Source organism: Girardinichthys multiradiatus, chromosome 3 (genome assembly GCF_021462225.1).
Source record: "Girardinichthys multiradiatus isolate DD_20200921_A chromosome 3, DD_fGirMul_XY1, whole genome shotgun sequence".
NCBI lineage: Eukaryota > Metazoa > Chordata > Actinopteri > Cyprinodontiformes > Goodeidae > Girardinichthys > Girardinichthys multiradiatus.
This window is the reverse complement of record NC_061796.1, coordinates 44029760-44049352: the sequence shown is the minus strand read 5'-3', so window position 1 is coordinate 44049352 and position 19593 is coordinate 44029760. Positions and strand designations below refer to the sequence as shown.

General features: G+C 38.8%; 1 protein-coding gene across 1 annotated transcript in view; it reads left to right on the top strand.

Moving 5' to 3' along the window:
- The window catches only part of bcan (brevican), a 31471-nt gene extending 12381 nt beyond the window's left edge, over positions 1–19090 (top strand). The window contains exons 6-15 of the mRNA XM_047361047.1: positions 1151–1444; positions 1527–2381; positions 3561–4340; positions 5880–6113; positions 9675–9779; positions 9886–10044; positions 11862–11944; positions 12080–12224; positions 12306–12488; positions 15300–19090. Coding sequence (XP_047217003.1) covers positions 1151–1444; positions 1527–2381; positions 3561–4340; positions 5880–6113; positions 9675–9779; positions 9886–10044; positions 11862–11944; positions 12080–12224; positions 12306–12488; positions 15300–15415 — 2954 coding nt within the window. The 3' untranslated portion in view covers positions 15416–19090. The remainder of the gene's footprint in view (positions 1–1150; positions 1445–1526; positions 2382–3560; positions 4341–5879; positions 6114–9674; positions 9780–9885; positions 10045–11861; positions 11945–12079; positions 12225–12305; positions 12489–15299) is intronic.
- Positions 19091–19593: the final 503 nt, after the last annotated feature.

Below are 19593 nucleotides of genomic sequence, written 5' to 3'. Positions count from 1 at the left end.
TGACTTTCCTCAGAGCGGTGGAAAGCTAGCTATCTAAAACAAGAAAACATGTTTAGTGTATAATAAATGTCTACACCTTCACAAGGGACTCTCATGTTTGTTGCTGTCTTCTCAGCCGAACAGTATCCGTCATTTTAAGAAGTTTAGGTTATTCACTCTCAAAGGGAAAACCCAATTAACGTGCCACGTTACTGAAATCAAGCCTTGGACAGTTTTATCTGAAGAGTCAAAACTTCTAAACACAACAGGTTTGGAAAGGATCGATGCGGGCCACGCCCCGGCCCATTGGCTGCTGACAAGCTGCTGATTGGGTTTGTTGTTTGATATAGGAGAAAATAATATGGGTTTATTTTTTTTTACCTTCATCTGACACTGCCAATGTGTGTTGTCCTCATTATACTTTAGGTGGTGTTACCTTATAGATTTCGCAACAGTCTGACAATCTGTGCAACGGCACTGAATATGGTCCATTTCGGTGCTTTTCTAGATTTAATAATTCTTAGTAATTTATCTCGGGAGACTCGAGATCAGCTGAACAGACAGACAGATACAGCCAGCAGTTTCCAGCTGGGTTATTTTAGCATTGCAACACAGAGGTTCAGTTGGGAACATAGCAACAAACAGCAGAAACAATCTCTTGCTATAGTGCAAATGTTTAATATATGCTAATGCAGTGTTATATTATTGCTATATTAACTTGAGTTATACTAATGTAAACAACTTTAATTATTTACCTATCTTAACTTCTTATACCTTATAGCAATATTTCTTATTTTAAAGCTATATTTTATCTATTTGTTTTGTAAGAGGTGGATAAATATAAGTGGTTTAATGGTAGTCAGCATACTGTATATTCATTACACATAAGACTAAATGGTTCTGACAATTTTTTTAATCACGATCACACTTTATCTATCAAAGGGCAATTAAAAGACAAAACATCACAACCTCCATGTAATATTTCCAGGGTGCAACTTTCACCCACTGATCTTACAGATTGTGTTGCTACACCGTTAGGCTTAAAGCACATCTCAATTATAGAAAAAAAAAGAAGGAAAGGCTGTGGAGGAATAAGAAATATTAACACATTATTAAAAAACTACCAAACTTATTTAACTACCAAAGTTATTATTTGTCTCCCATTTCAAAGGTGAGGTATTCCATGGCTCTGCCCCCCATCACTTCACCTTCTGGGAAGCTAAGGCCTACTGTGTGAGTCACGGTGCGGAGCTAGCCACCACGGCTCAGCTTTATGCAGCCTGGAACGATGGACTGAACCACTGCAGCCCGGGATGGCTGGCGGATGGGAGCGTGCGATACCCCATCGTCACCCCTAGAGAGCGCTGTGGAGGTGGTGAACCTGGTGTGAAAACCATCTATCAATACAGCAACCAGACAGGCTTCCCTGATACTCTCTCTCAACACGATGTCTACTGCTTTAAAAGTAGGAAATATCTCGTTTTGAGATAAGCCAGTTTAAATTTGGTTGATGTTGCTTTTTATTAATATTATGTTAATCTCTCCAGGTGATAATGGCCCTTATACTGAATCTCCTCAAGATGCTCTTACCACAGAACTGGAGGACATTGGCCAAGACATTGTTTTCCAAACCACTCAGGAGGATGCCACCCTGAGTGAAGCAACACCAGAGGGGAGAGGAGAGATGCAACATGCCCAAGCAACAAATCCAGTTAAACAGGTCCCTGAAACCTCTTCGCAGACTTTGACTCCCCTGCCTGATCATGACGAGACGTTCTCCACCAGAGAGAGCTGGGAGCTGATAAAGAAGGAGAGCTGCTCTGATTCCTATCAGCCAGCACCTAAAGGAACCCCAAACAAAGATCATGAAGAGTCTCATGTGTTTCCAACATCTTCACAGTTTGATGCCCATGAGAACCTGACGACACCCATAACTTCCATCACATCATCAGGAAGTTTTGTGGCTACAGAAGGTCAGACCTCAGAGACTGTGAGCTTGGATTGGCTAGCTGTAAATGTGACATCTGAAGGTGATTTGGAGAAAATCCATCACGAGGAGAGTGATCTTCCAGTTTCAGAAGAGGACTATTCAACAGATGTCCTTTCAAAACATGTTTCTGTAACTGAGCCTGCTGTTTCAGTAATACCAGAGGAAGACGCCGCTCGTACTATTGTACAGATTCCAGCTGTTACAACTTCATCCCACACAGAGGAAGATAATGTTTCCTCCACCTCCCTGTTCACATCTCTTGCTTACAGCACATCTGAGAGTCTAGCAGAAGAGGTGTCTGGGGAGGGGACATCTGATGCTCTGGATGAGGACACACAGGGTTCTGTGACTCCTAGTTGGATGGGAATGGGCGCCTTGTCCACTTCTGTAGTGGTACCCACTTCTGATTCGGGTGAGTAAGATCTTCCTCAAAGAGAAAGTTTTGTACCAGTGGTTTGAAAAAGTATTCATACCCTGTGAACTTAGACACATTTTGTCATGTTAAAATCAAAAACTTTAATGTATTTGAATTAGATTTCTTATGATGGAACGACCCAACAGAGTGCATAATGGTAAAGTAGAAGGAAAATGAAACATCATTTACAACATTTCTTTCAAATAAATATCTGAAAAGTGAGGCGTGCATTTTTATTCATCCACCTTTTGCTCTGATACTCCTACATAAAATTCAGTACGGAAAATACTTCAGAAGCCACCTTATTAGTAAAATTAGTCCGGCTGTGTGTAATTTAATCTCAGTATAAACACAGCTGTTCTGTAAAGTTAAAAGTAGGGTTGAGTTATATAACAATATCACTATCTATGAACATCTCATGGAGATCAATCCATCACTTGGAAATGGAACGACTTCAAACCAACCGAATTGTGCCACTTTCATATGTGGTGCTAAATCGGATATGTATCGGGTAGCTTTCAAAGCGTCCGCAGTCAGAAAACTCATCTCGCATTTGCTCCGACTTTTACTTCATTGTCCTGCACCAACTAGCATCCACACAGACATCTCTACAGAAGTAGCAGTCGCTGCTCCACAGAAGGTCATTGTTATTACCCGTTTTCTTTTTATTCTTACCTTTCTTTGTCTTGTTATGAGGTGGTCATAATATTGTCGGTCCCCATAGCTCACCAACTTAAAAAAATTATGCACAGTCACCAACAACCATTTTTACCCCCATTAAACAGCGTGCTGCAGTATTCTCCTTCTGCGCATGCGGGTCACTTTGGGTTTGTCGTTTAGACTGAAGTTTCATGGCGGTCACAATTAAACAGTAGTTTCAATGATCACACAAAACAACAATAAAATCGGAATTTAGCATCAAGACCTGCTTTGTGAACGTGGCCTGAGTCGTGCTGTCTCTACATGTGCAAACATGGGTAAGACAATGGTCTAAAAAGTAGAATTAAAATAAAGTTTAATGGGTATGAATGCACTTTGTAAATCTACACAAAATTATTGCTCAGTAAATATGTCCTATTCTCATTCCATGTCAGGTTAAATGTATTTGTCTGATGTTCTAACTGTGAGAAACTGCTGGAGAAATTAATAAATTATCTTTCTATGTGCTCATGGCAGGTTATACCCTCACTCTGGATCACTCCGATATGCCAACAGAACCAGCTCTCCAACTATACACTAGGGATGAGGATATAAACAGCATTTCAAACACGACAGAACCTGATGATTATACAGAGCAGAGTGGACATATACACCCAGCAGTGTTCCAAAACGTGGAAGTTCCTCTAGTCACAGATAAGACATACTCCAGTGTTGATAGTATGGTCCTACAAAATAACCCACTGACTTTGCTGACATCGGTCTCTGTAACACAACTTCCAAGTTCTGTAAAGGTGGAAATCAGCTCCTCTGAGATTGTAACATTTCATCCAGACGTTCCTACTCTTTCTGAGGTGGAACCTGTAGAGGAGATTCAGGATAAAATTGACCAGGACACATTGGAAGAAAATCCAGAGGTCTTCCTCAACACAGTCCCAAATATCACAGAGTATAATCCAGATGAGACAGGCGGAGACCGCAGAGAGGGAGCGGATGAATCGTCAGAAGAAACCCCACATATAAATCCTGATCTCACTGTGACAAGCCCAACTCTCTCAGCAGACCACTCCGCTGATGGAAATATTGGTGAGGGTGGCAGCGAAGCTCCTCCACTATCAGAAATAAAGATTACACTGATTCCTCACCTGAGCCTCACACCCAGGTGGGAACCAGAGCCTTTAACCCCAACAGCACAGGAATCTCGCTCTGATCGGGAACACAGCGCAGAGCCTCCTGTCAATGAGAAGTCTGAGATCTTTAAGGAGCAAGAATTTACAAGAACCCAGAGCAGACCTCATGGTAAATTTGAATGTGTAAAACAGTTAGCTCTGGATAATGCAGATTTGATTTTATAATAGTTGTGTTTATTTTATGGCAGCTACATGGGCTGATAATAATGTGGGAGTCAGGTATATAATTTAGTTTACCCATCAATTAGAAGAAGTGGAATAAATCACAACAGAAGTTATTTCTGATGATACATAAGAGAAAGTACCGTTTACCAAGAAAATAGAGTCAGATATAAAAGCACTTGGGTCAGTAATTTAACAGGTAACTGCACCGCCTTGCAAACGTATTGATAAATCTTGTTTTTCTTTTTATTGAATCACATTAAAGTATTATGGATAGTATTATGGAACTGCCTTTTCAATTCAGCTTATTCATATAGCACCAAATCACAACACGTCGTCCCAAGGCACTTTACCAAAACACAAAGTCAATTCAGTCGAAACATACACACAGATTCTAAGGCAAGTACATACATTCAAATATGAACTTAGTTATCAAACAATGCAGTCAATTTCAGTTCATTATTCAAATTGGTTAAAAAGTTTTCTATCTAAGGTAAGCTACCAGGGTTGCATTGAATCAGACTTGCACCTCACTCCTCCTGGGCAGGCATGTAGCTACAGTGGACAGTTGCTCGCATTGTCACGTTGACTTTGCAGCAATCCGTCACACTGAGCATGCATTTAGCGACAGTGGAAAGTAAAATTGCCACCACCATGTTTCAGTGTTGCCATGGTGTATACAGGGTGATGTGCAGTGTCAGTGTTCAACACTGTGCTTTGCATGCAGGCCAAGAAGTTTATTTTTGGCCTCTGCTGACCAGAACATCTTTTTCCAAGTTTGCTGTGCCCCCTTCATGACTTGTGGCAAACTGTAAATGTAACTGGGACCTCTTCATGGAGTGCACATCTAGTAGTTATCCTGTCAACATATTCTATCTCCTGAGCTCTGGATCTCTGCAGCTCCTCAAGAGTTAGCATGAACCGTCTGGCTGAATAATGCTTCGATCTATAAATTTTGCTGGACAGCCTTTGTAGGTCTTGGTAGGTTCATGGTTGTCCAACACGCTGTTCAAAGTTTTGGTTATGGTTGGTTGTTTTTGTGGCCAAAGCTTGCTTTAAACATCTTTCTCCCTGATTTGATTGAGGTTGTTTTTGGTCTTCATGATGCTGTTTATTCAGCAATGTTCTCTGCCAAACAGCTTAGGCCTGTACAGAACAGCTGGATTAATAATTGTACAGGTGGACCCTAAAGTATTTATTAATTTCGTGACTTCTTAAAGAAAATGGTCAGAGTGGATTTTATTTTAGGGAATCTGAGTGAAGGGAGTTAAACGCAAATGCAAGAACGAACAAATGTGGAAATGTTTAGGGGGCATTCATAATTTTGCAAGGCACTGCTTAACAATTCTGGTCTGTTAATTGCAACAAAGCAGCAAATTTCCTGTTGCTGTTTGTTTCTGTTTTCAGTCTGTTTTTTTTTTCAAATGCCGTTAAATATGTTTAAATATAACTTCTACAAATTTACAAAGTGATAAACTGTTAACAGAGCAAGGATTAGAGGGAAGTGCAGGAGACCCTATCACAGATGAGCCGCCAGTTCATATCTGCACATGGATGCCTGAGGAAGAGGACAATTCCCCAGCAGCACCCACTGCAGACGTGGATGTGACTACTGCTGCTCCCCCTTCAGATCCTAAGGGTTCTAAAGCACATGAAAAGGAGCAGACGGCCATGGGTCCTGCTCTACCTGCGGCCAAAGTTCCTGCTGCAAGCCAAGGAGGTCAGTCATTACATGGTTTTATATAAAAAAGCAGGCCTTATGTTTTAAAAAAGCCAGATAAGGAGATTTTCACATCTTAAGCCTCTGAAGAACAGATTAATTCACATCCATTTGAAATAATATTATTGCATACATAACCCACAAAATGACTAGCATATGTATTACAGCAAAACCTCATACTTAAAATACTTAGAAACAAAACGTACAAAACTAAAAGTATGTTTTTTTTAATTGTTCAAGAGTCATGATATTTTTTTTATACAAATATGAAATATAATTTTCAAGATCGATATACCATAATATCTATGTATTAATTCGTTTTCGAATTATTAGAATCATGATGATTTCTAAATAGAAGATTTTCAGATACATGAATTTTAAAGAGAGCAGGTTAAAACTTTTTCAATACTGCAACATAAATTAGAGATTAACTGTGGACAACCAGCAGAATAAACTTGGTATAACAGCTCCCCCTGGTGGTGGCCCCTCAGGAACACTTTCTTTTCAGGTTTCAGTAAGATGATGTAAAATATGGAAAGCCGTTTAATTCAAAATTAAATAATTACTGCCATTGATAAATTATTAATAAATATTCCAGGAAATAAATAAATATACCCATGGAATAAAACAAAGTAATTATGTTAAAAGAAATTTTCATATTATTTTATTTAATTCATTTCAAGATTTATTTAATTTACTTAAAGATTTATTTAGTAATTCATTTATTTTACTTAGAGATTTATTTATTTATTTATTTCATAATGCAGTTTTATTTTGTAAAGCTACTTTACGTATTTCACCTAGTTTTTCATTTTAAGCTCTTTCTATTTCATGTTCTTATAATTAAATAAGAGGGCGGAGTTTTATCTGCTGGGTGGCGCTGGGACAGCAGGGCCGAGCTCAATTCATGGCTGTGGCCGGCAGAAGCATGCCGCTGCCTGCCAGAAGACCAGCTCCGGCTGTAAAAGCCTGGCACAGCGGTTGCCGCTGTTTTTGTGGAAGCTGTTCCTGGCTCTGATGCTGCTTCCCCAGCAGATGATGGCAGAAGAGATCACACTCTCCACAACAGACTTATAGAAGATGCAAACACCAAAAGACCTAAGCTTCCTCAAGAAGTACAGTCTGCTCTGTCCCTTCTTGTAGATGGCTTCACAGTTGCATCTCCACTCTAGTCTGTTGTCCAGGTGAACACTGAGGTATTTATACTCCTCCACCACCTCCACTTCCTCTCCCATGATAGAAATAGTTTTTGACTTATTCCTGTTTCTCTTAAAATCTACAATCATCTCCTTTGTTTTAGTCACGTTCAAAATGAGATGATTGTTTCCACACCATGCCACAAAGCGGTCCACCACCTTCCTGTACTCAGCTTCATCCGAGTATTTCTGCAGATGACAGGAGTCTGTCTTGTACTGGAAGTCTGAGGTGTACAGAGTGAAAAGGAATGGTGAGAGTACCGTCCCCTGTGGTGCTCCTGTGCTGCTGACTACCTGGTTAGATTCACAACCCTTCAGTGTCACAAACTGTGGTCTGTTTGTCAGGTAGTCTTTGATCGAGGAGATTGTTGAGGCTTCCACCTGAGTCTTCTGAAGTTTCTGACAAAGCAAATCAGGTTGGATTGTATTAAATGCACTGGAGAAATCAAAGAACATGATCCTCACAGTGCTGCTGGCTTTGTCCAGATGACAGTGGGTTTGTTGAAGCAGGTGTATGATGGCATCTTCAACTCCAACTCCACAGCGATAAGCAAACTGAAGGGGGTCCTGATGGTTTACTGTTTGAACAACGGAAGTAGCAAACATCTATCTCGACCCGCAATGAATCATGGGATAGGGTGGAACACGGAGGATACACTGGACCCATCCTTCAAATCTGGGGATAAGACAGACGCATTTGTTGGAACCTTGGAGATTGGACAGCATTCATCGCCTCATCCAGGACGTTATCGGCCTACAAATGCGTCCTTCAAAGGATGCAGTCCTGAATTTGGACACAGCAATAGTGAATGACATCCGAGAGAGGGCGGAGTTTTATCTGCTGGGTGGCGCTGGGACAGCAGGGCCGAGCTCAATTCATGGCTGTGGCCGGCAGAAGCATGCCGCTGCCTGCCAGAAGACCAGCTCCGCCTGTAAAATTACTGCTGCAGCTTCACAAACAGTCTTGTTACTGTAGAGTTTTGTTTTTACTGCTTACTTGCCTCTGTGCTCTACCTGATATTTTCATCTTACTAACTGTGTCCTAATACTGTGTCCTGCATTGTTTTTCCACGTAGAAAGCTCTTTGGTTTTCTCTAAGGAAACTTAAACTTTGTCTAAAAGTTATATTTTTCAATTTTTTGTTATTAATAGCTCAAGTTCTACTAAGCTTTTCTAATTATTAGTAATCTATATTGATTTTGAATGGTTTTGAAGCCTGGGAATAGATAACTCAATATGGTCCAATCGTGCTCTACTGATAAGGACATGGTTTTCTTTCTCAAATATAAAAAAACAAGTAGTTAAATAACATAATAATAATAATAATATCATAAATAGAAGTGTAACCGTACACATATTCATACAGAAAATATCTGGAACAGCCCTGTTGTTTCGGTACACACGTGTACCGAGTGAATGCCTGAACACATTCACAATGTTTATTTGCAAAATACAGCGTTCTGTAGTTCAATTCTAATTTTAACACCTGACACCAAAACAACACAGAGAGGACTCCCAGCTATCACCATCCTCTGGTACTTCAGAACATTAAGCTTTCTTGTTCAGCTATGGTGATGATGGAGGAAGAAAGGGGGACTGAACATTTAGGACTGAGGCGTTTTTCAGCATTAAGTATCTCGCTCTGCACTGAGCTTAACTCAACTGAAACGTCAAGCTGAATGTAAACATCATGGATACTGGAGAAAAATCACCTGATGTCAAAATGGCTACCTGTAGCATCCAGTCAGTCCTAACTCCATACATCATGCAAGTCAGATGTAAGTCGGTAGAATCTCAGTTGATGGGAGGAGTTTTCCCTATAGCTGCATATGCTGCATTCAGGTACAGCTGGGACACAGAGTTGTTAATATATCAAAACAACTCCAAAGTGATTTAAACATGTTTTATTCTCAAATATGGACACAGTCTTAGTGGTGAAACTGTTGTATAATCTATCCAGGCATTGGTTATGCCTGCTTATACTATACTACCTACTTTATTAATTTAACATTTTGGACATAATAAGATGAAATTCTTTAAGAAATATAAAATATTTTTTGTCTACTGATGATTTTAAAAAATCCTACATTTTTATTTATTTATTCTAAATTGAAGTTTACCGAAAACATACCCAACTGTGACATTACAACCGGCATATGTTCTGAACCATGATTGTTATGTTCTGTTATGACCCTAATCATAAATTATGTGTAACAATAAGCAACTGGTGTTCTAAAAGATAAAGTCCAGTGGATTCATTATAAAACAGAACTTGACTAACTGCAACAAGGACTTGATCCATGACTGCAAAAACATGTGGTATGATCTGTTAATATCATCATCTTAATCCTTACTGTGTTTGCAGACTCCTGCATGGAGAACCCTTGTCTGAATGGGGGCACCTGTGTTGATGATCAATCAATACGGTGTATTTGCTTGCCTGGTTATAGAGGAGACTTGTGCCAAAAAGGTGTAGTGACATAAACTGAGCTTATAAAAATATATTTTTCAAGCAAAAGTGGTCTGCAAACTCTTCACTGGAACGTTGCTGTCCTCTGCTGTTTATCCTGTCTCAGATGTGGAGGAGTGCGAGCCAGGTTGGGAGAAGTTCCAGGGCTTTTGCTATCGTCACTTCAGCAAGCGGCAAAGCTGGGAAGCAGCAGAACAACATTGTCGGATGTGTGGTGGACATCTGCTTTCTGTCATGACTCCTGAGGAGCAACATCACATCAATGGTAAAACATGACTTAAGAGATGCAGGGACTCAGTAAAACACTTGTAATATTTACATAATAGCAGGGTCTTACTGCTCTTCGTCTGAGCAAATCTCATAAGTGTTTGTTTGATTGTCTTAAAGTCAAGTCTTGAACTTCAAAATGTTTGTTTTCCAGTTTTAAAATATATGTTTTTAGGTGCAGATTAGGGATGCATGGTAGAGTCGTTGGTAGCACTGTTGCTGTGCAGCAAGAAAATCCCGGGTTTTAATACTTGTCACAGGTCTTTCTGCATGGAGTTTGCATGTTCTCCCTGTGCATGGGTGGGTTCTCTTTAGGTACTTTGGTATCCTCCTGCAGTCCATAAACATGACTTTTAAGTTAATGGGTCTCTCTAAATTACCATTAGGAGTGAGTTTGTGCATGGTTGTTTGTCCTGTGTGTCTCTGTATTGCTCTATAATGGACTGGTGCCTCTTGCCTAATGAGTGATGGAGACAGGCACCAGCTCGAGACCCTGCATGGACAAGCAAGTATAGACGATGGATGGATGGATGGATGGATGGATGGATGGATGGATGGATGGATGGATTGAAGGTGCAGGTTATTGGTTGAGACTCAAATAAAACTACAAAACATCATCATGATAGGGGCTTGTAAAGTGATCTTCTCTACAAACATCTTAGCATATTTAAATGAAACACAGTAGTTGATAAGGACATTGTGAATTTCTTTTTTCCTTAAAGTAAAAGACTGAGTTTTTTACCAACTAACAATCACTTTTAGCTGCTAAGAAAGTTTTGTATGCCCCATCAGAAAAAAACATTATAGAACACCACTCCATTAACCATCTGCAGCAGATATCAGCCCTGGGATCTTCCTTCCCAGCATTCCTCATTTTTAGACACTTGAAAGATCTGAAGTGGTAAAAATGTGTCTAGACATGACAAAAATAGATGTTTCATGTCTTTCAACCCATGGAGTCTGTGTTTTAAAGTTATTTTCGATATTTTGTCTGGCGGAGGGGTTGAAATGGTTATCTAACATTCCACTGGCTCCACTTTCAGCCACGGCTCAGTTTACTTGTACATTAACAACTCTAAAGGAGTCATATTTACAAAAACAAACATTATCATAAAAAAATTTATAAGAAATTCCAAAGCAGAGTTATACTCTATACATCCTGTGCTGTTTTACCATGTAATGTATTAGATGATGTTGTCTTTAAAATAAATTTAATCGGGCAATTTTGTAAATGTCTGATCTAAAATCGCTTCTAAAATTGGACTTGCTCTTAAAAAAACTTTCCTTGTTCTTGCTCCTTTGGAAGTGTTGTAGTTTGACCAGATGCTGCTTTGGACTGGCATTACTGAATTACAAATATTGTTTGAATCAAGACTTTTTAATGCTAAAACAAAAACACATGAAAGAAAGAACATGTCACCCATTGTGACGTCATATCAAAGAGTAGAGTTGCAGATAAAAGTAAGAGATGGACGTCTGGACATTGCTTGTAAGGTGGCCTACAGGACCAAACGCGTGGTGGTTTGGCTCACCTCTGTTTTGTGGAGCAACTTTGCAGCTTTTCTTAACTTGCTGTTGCTTTTGCTATTTGCAACATTTTTCTGTTGCAATTGTTTTTTGTGTTTGTATGTTTTGTAGTTTGCATCATTTATGTGTTTGCTGCGCGCTTGAACCTGTCAGCCACCGTAATAACCCCCCACAGAAACTTCTATTTTCTTTGACTGTTTGAATATACACCAGAAATATGAACAATTAATTATTTCTTTATACTAATAATAATAAACTAATAATACATGTTATTATATATATATTTAGATAAATACAGAGAATATCAGTGGATTGGACTAAATGACCGAACCATTGAAGGAGACTTCCACTGGTCTGATGGAAACCCTCTAGTGAGTTTTGTTTTGACTTTATGCATCAGAACTTTGACGTTTAAATTTTTTGTTCATGTTATTTTTGTTTTACTTTACACAATGTTTTTGAATTATGCTAAAAAAGTATCTAATTTTGCATCTCCCTACCTTCAGCTCTATCTGAACTGGTACAAAAACCAGCCTGACAGCTACTTCCTGTCTGGGGAGGACTGTGTGGTGATGGTTTGGCACGATGGCGGTCAGTGGAGTGATGTGCCATGCAACTACCACCTGCCCTACACATGCAAGAAGGGTGTCTGTGAGTTCCTTTATGTTTAAGCAAAACGTTTCCTTTTTGGATTTTAAGTTTAAGGATTATGACTAAAGTTGGTTCCAACAGCATCCTGTGGAGAGCCCCCTCGGGTCCCTCATGCTCTGCTGTTTGGGAGGAAGCGGTCGCGTTACGAGACCAACAGCAGGGTTCGGTATTACTGTGAGGAGGGTTTTAAACAGAAGCTAAATCCTGTTATTAAATGTCTGCCTGGAGGTCACTGGGAAGCGCCTCAGATCACCTGCGTGCCAAGTGAGTTTATTGAATGATTTGCCTTTTATTAGCTATCATAAAAAAATAAATCACAAGCTCATATGGTGTCATATATATAAGTGAGGTTTCTACCATTTGTGATCTGAATTCTGGCTTCTTATTTAGTTTTACCTAACCTCTAACAGAACCTTATAAATGCAGACAATAACAATTAGTGTGTGAAAATAATGATGTTTGATGACAGTGATGCTTAGAAAAATGTATCTATTTGTATACAGAATATATAGAGCCATTTTGTTTCTGATAGTTTATTTTATTTACTTTCTATATTTTTCTGTTTCTGAATGTGTTTTTATTTTTTTTTACCAGCCAGCCTCCTGTGTGTCTGTGTCGATCCTTATTTTATGCTCTATAAAAGAAAGAAATCAACAGAGTAGTAAATATGGCTGTGAAATAATCAAAACTAGAACAAAATGTTTTTTAATGTCAGTCAGTCAGTCAGTCATTTTCTACCACTTATTCCATAGTGGGTCGTGGGGAAGTGGGTGCCTATCTCCAGCAGTCTATGGGCAAGAGGTGGGTTACACCCTGGACAGGTTGCCAGTCCATCGCAGGTTTTTTTAACGTTTTAAACAAATTAAACAAAATTCACAGGATTTGTAAATCTGAGGATACAACAGGCTATTATCAAAACGGATATAGTTTTATAAAGAGGAACAGTCTATGACTATCTGTGAATATTTAATTTTAAGATTAGGTTTAATATCAAAGTTAAAAAGTGCAAACATTGCTGAGGCTGCAATTTTTAAAACACAACTACCGTATTTTCCGCACTATAAGGCGCACTTAAAAACCTTTAATTTTTTCAAAAAATGACAGTGCGCCTTGTAATCCGGAGCGCCTTATATATGGATCAATTGGTTAATTGGTTGATCCATACTGGTTGTACACGGCGCTCTGTCAAAATGTTTCAGTACGACTGGTAAACTACAAAGCCGCACCGCTTGCAGCATTACGGCTACCGTAGTCAGGGGTGTCGCCGAAGTAATAGCGGTAAACACCTGTACTGTGCTTACTCCTAGTCCAACACCACTTGTGTGTGTATAACGTTTGAATGTACTGTTGCAGGAATTGCCTGAACTATATGTGATTAGAAGCTCAGTGTGTGGGGTGTATGTTTCGTGTGTGTGTATGGAAGATGTTGACATTACTCCTCCGGACAGAGGTGGCGCTGTGTGCTGCCGTAGCTGAGAATCAAGAGTGAAGTAGTGACGTCGGTATTATTGTGTGTGTGGGGTGGGTAGAGACGGCGACCGGAGCAGCGGTGTATGAGTCTGTAAGCCCTGTGTTTTTACGTGCTGCAAAGTCATTAAAAAGAACCCCGAATCTCGTCAACAACTCAGTGTTTTGATGCTGTTTCTTCATGTTCAACTCAGCAACGTATGAGTGAGGGAGTTAACCCTGAGGAAACTAGTAACTTCGGCCCTGGAGAAAGCGTCTCCCCTGTGTCATCAGACTACGGTCAGGGGACAGAAACAGGAAAGGTTAACAGTACTAACGTTTGATTTAGTGCATCAAACTGTTTCTTTTACGTGTTTACTGAATCAGGGAAAAGTTCCCTTTCACGTTTTAACTAACGTTTTATTTCAACTTCATAGACTCCAATGCATTCCTAACGTGCGGTTGGCTCTATTCAATAGATTTCTATGTAGAGGAGACCTTACCATGAGAGTGAATGGAGTTATCAGAACGCTGGTTTGTAGTGTATTAATAAAGTTTGACTGACTGACTTATCTGACTGTTTTGTTGACATTCTCTTTAGCACAGCTCCATCTAGTGGATGCATAACGCAACCCCAGTCAAACGTTTGACTGCAGTAGCTTCTATTCTATGCGCCTTATAATCCGGTGCGCCTTATAGTGCGGAAAATACGGCACTGTATTATCAACATACAACTTTAGAAACGTTATGTCCAAATTGCATTGAAGTATAGTCTAACGGCCACTCTATTAGCTACACCTTGCCAGTACTAGCTTGGATCCTCTTTTACCTTCAGAGCTGACTTAATTCTGCACCAAGTTGTCTGTATTACAGGACAGCATCACACAGTTGTGGCAGATTTGTCGGATGCGTATCCATGATGCGACTCTACTGTTCCACCACATCCCAAAGGTTTTCTTTTGGATTAAGATTTGGTGACTGCAGAGGCCACTGGAGTACAGTGAACTCATTATCATGACCAAGAAACCAGTTTGAGATTATTTGAGCTGTGTGACGTGGTACATTGTCCTGTTGCAGGTAGCCATCAGATAATTACTACCCTGAAGTCACAAAGGGATAGACATGGTCAGCAACAATACTCAGGTAGACTGTGGGGTTTAAACAATATTTAGCTGGTACTTATGGCCCTAACGTTGGCCAGGGAAACTTTATCTACACCATTACATGACCACTATCAGCCTAAACTGTTGAAAGCTAGAATGGATCCATGCTTTCATGTTACTTAGGACAAATTCTGCCCCCGACGGCTGGAATAGAGATCATCGGAGCGGTCAATGTTTTTCTCAATTGTCTTTGCCCAATTTTTATGAGCCTGTGTGAATTATAGCTTTAGTTTCCGGTTCTAAGCTGACAGGTAGGGCACTCGTGGTCTTCTGCTGCCGTAGCTCATCTGCTTCAAGGTTTAATGTGTTGTGCTTTCAGAGATGGTATTCTACATACTGTCCAGGCTGTTTTTTATTTACTCTTGTTGGGAAAAAACACATTTAAAACTTTTCTAAGGTTTTAGTTTTAAAGTTTCATCATTATTATTAATAAATGAATAAATGTAACTGCTTTTTCCTCCTCTAGCTCGTACATTGGAGGAGGATTCTCTGACTTCCCAGCCTGACCAGGATGAGAACGTCATGGGTGCGGCTGCAGAGAAAGCAGCACCACTGTACAGGGATATTAAGTGGAGTTTTTAAAGCCATCTTTTCCTATTATGAAAATAAAAATTACATCTTCCCCTGACTTTATGTTTCTCTCCCATAGAATTACAAAATTATGGTTGACTGTGTAAGAGAAAATGTCTTAGCTAAAAATGTTCTGATCCTAATCGTTAGTCTCATTGCCTAATTGCCTAAGTCATATGATTTAGGCAATGAGACTAATGGAATATATGTCTTGATGTACAGCAAAGAGTGAAGTTTGTTTAAAAAACGTATTGCACTCTGTTCTCTTTAACAACAAAATGACCTAAACTTGCTGCTTAAATTAGACATCTACATAAAATTTCCATTTTAAGGAGTCAGAACTAAAGAAAATTATAGGACAGCACAAACCATTACAAAACAATGGTAAATTTGATGCTAATCATCCCTTTGGATTTAATAAGACATTTTTATGTAGAAAATCACAGCCTGGATATTCATGGGAAAAAAAACAATTGTTATCACTACAATGTGCTTGAGTAAATTATTGGATAATTACCAGAAATGCAATAATAATACAATGTAAATTGAGTCTATTGCGTAAACCAGTGACAATAAAACAACAATTGCATTTGGGATTAAGGAATAAGAGAAAATAAACAATAAATCTATCCTTTCATTCTAATGGAACATTAATTCATATAATTGGTTTACTTTTTAAGGTATACTGTAGCAATAGAACTATAGAACTATAGAATATAGTTGTGTTTTGGATAAATGTAAAAATAATAAAGACTGAAAGGTCAAGTGTACTCATTTGTCACCATGATCATGTGCATTTCATTTTTATTTGCATTTGTTAAAAAAATATATTTTTTCAGATTATAATTTGTTCACTATCATGTATTTTTATTTTTGCATGATGTGAACTTACTCCCAGAATCAGCTGATTTGACATCCATTCAAGCCCCAATGAATAGCCAGTTAAGACTTTATTCTGTCCCTGTTCTGATCCATGGGTGTTCGGTTTTGGTATTCAGTTGTGTTTGTTTTCTCATCATCTCCGCATTATCTTCTATCATGTCTTGCATGATGTTGCTATATTAGTTATTCCTTTGTGCTTAGATTCTTAGTCTATTTTTGTGTTGTGTTCTTTGTGTATTCTACTTTGTTCCTCTTAGGCTAGTATTTGTCTTTTTACCTTGGTTTAGTGTTTTTTGTGTCTTAGCTCCCCTGTGTTACTTAGTCTCTCTCCCTCAGTCATTTTCCCCTGCTTACCTTTTGCCTCAGCTGTTCCACATTATCTCCTGATATACGCACAGGATTCCCATGTCATTCTCCACACTTCCCTCAGCAAATAAGCGCCCTGGTCCTCTTTGTTCTCCGCTAGATTCTCCCGTTACACCTCCCATTAGACTGCTCATTATTTTCCCATTACTAACCATTTCCATGCAAATAAATCTTCACCCAGTTCCTTCAATGTTCCTGTCTGCTCTTGGGTCCTACTCCCAACACATACAACATGACAGGCCTTCTATTCAATAATGCATCAAGCAAACCTCCAAACAGCTGATGAGATTAAATAACAAACAAGGTAAACTTTCTTTACTTATAAGGTGACTTAAAGTGAGGCAGAGGCAGGTGGTTGCTCTGGATTTTATTCAGGGGCATTGGAATCCAGGCTGAATACAAATGCACAACACACATTTCATATTTTTACCATAACATTTGTGAAAATTAGTTTTTTTTTTTTTCAACTGAGCAATTAATCCCTGCTTTATGTTGGTATTAGTAGAATCCCAATGAACACTTGATGTTGCTTTGCTGCTTAAAATCAAATTTATGGTTAACTGATCTATTATCTGGGTACTCCAAAGATGTGCCTGTTAGGTTAATTGGTCTCTCTAAATTGCCCTTATGTGTGTATGAGTGTGTGCATGGTTGTTTGTGTGTTGCCCTGCAATGGACTGGCGACCTGTCCCGCTTGTACCCCGTCTCCCGCCCATAGACTGCTGGAGATAGGCACCAGCTTCCCCGCGACCCACTATGGAAAATACTGACTGACTGACTGATCTATTATCTGTTAAATGTTCTTCTCTTCTGCTAGAGTGCAAACATATGATGTTTCAAGCTAAAACTGAATAAACAACACAGCCAGAGACTGCATACCTCTGCTGCCCAACGTAGGGACACTGGCGCCATGAATTCCTATTTGGCAAAGTGAGCTACTCCAATTCAGTGAAAGAACAAAAACGGTTTAATTCTATACTTTCTGGCATTTTTATGATATTTGATTTGTTTGACCATGAGAACATATCACTATAACTTGGATTCACACTTATATCACTAGTAGTTCAAAACTAACAAATCTTTTAGCACCTTACTGAACCAGTAGAACCTGCAATGACAAAGAATCCTTTAAAATAAACTGGATCGGATCATAATCCAGATCACCACTAAAGTTTTATTGATTCTTCCTTGGGTTTTTACCTCTGGTAAAAAGAAATTCAAAGGAATTTGTTTGTAACTTTTTCTGTAAAGTTGCTAACACACACACACAGACAGACAGGCAAAATAACTTAACTGAAAACATAACCTTCATGGAAGATGGCCGTGCTCTTTGATAAGAGTCAAATGTGGTCTAACCTGGTTTTAGATGTATAATATTAGAGAAATACCAGAATTTGTGTATGATGTGCAGCTTTCATATCAAGCCACACAAATAATACAATATGACCCACATCACTTCTAGCATTCCCTCTAAAGGATTGTATGGGCCCTGCTTCTTTTTTCTCCTCAAAGGAATGGGACACTTTTGTTTAGTTTTATGCTGTGACTTTAGATAGCACAACCACATTTCTTTTTTTTTTCTGAAGAGCTGCTGTACAGCAAGCCGGTAGGAGCTCTCTTCTTGTTTGGACTTGTTTAGACAGACTGTATTCTGTTTCCTTTGTGTTTAATCTTGCCAACATGGTTACCTGATGTCGAAATCTGGTCTTAATGTGAAATGTATGCTAGTTATTCCACCTGAAGTGAATTACACCTGCTGGAATAAATTCCACATATGGGAACACAAGTTTTTTTTTTTGCTTCAGGGGACAATGGACATAATGGTGACAAATGTAGATGATTTAATAAATCATTGCTCTTTTGGGCCATCTTTCTTGAAGGTTGAAGAAAAAATGAAAAATTTAAGGAAAAATGTCATGTAACCTTTGATCCTTGTTTTGACAAAAGTACCATCAGTGAAATGAATGACACCAAACTCAGACAGTAATGGAACCACTTGATTGTTCTCATGGTTCTTTGCAGAACTTTGACTCTGCTTGTCTTATGGTGCTTTTTATTAAGGAGTCCTTCAGAGTTTGTATCATCTTCTTTTAACCTTTTACCTCACTGTTTCTGTTCAGCCTTCATGCTGTTTATTTCAGCATACAGCATGATACTCACTGTTAAACGTCTCTAGGGTTTAAGTGTTATAGACAAAATGGGGCAACTTGTTTGCATTATGAAAAGGCACATATTCTGTAACTGATGCAAATATTGACAGATATTGTAACAACAAAAATCATGTTAAATTTTTGTTTCATTGATAAACAAATTGCAAACTCTATGTAAATGCAATAAAAAGGCATAATGCAATTGTGTAATATGCGTGGCATTTATAGTTAAGAGCTGTCAGTTGATTTTAACTGTATGAAAATAAATAAATTGCTATAAAGACATAAATATGTAGTCCTCTTGTGTTTACAAGTAATGAGGAATTCATTTTTTATTTCCTATACATGAAAAACATACAATGGAATGAAGTAGCCTTTCTCTTGAATGCAGGATATGAATTAACTTACATCTTGTTCAGATGTCAGAAATTAAACAGTACTTCAGGGGAGCAGAACCTGTCACATCTCTGCACGTCCAAGCATGCGTCCAACAATAAATATGAATTTGACTGCCACATGGTTTGATCCAATCACCATGAACAATGTTGCCACCAGATGATGCCAGTCAGCCATCTGAGACATACTGAGACTTTTATAGTGTCTTGTGTTGACAGGTGACCTACTGTGCATGTAATGGCCCCTGGATCGAGTTATCAAGCTGTTTTTTGTATTATGTTTAAATAAAACTATGGACTTACTCTCTGCATGTTTTAATGCTCCATAGGCAGCCTTGCCACAAATGCATGAACCTGCCTGAGCTAACTCAATGAATCATAACAAATTAGAGAAATA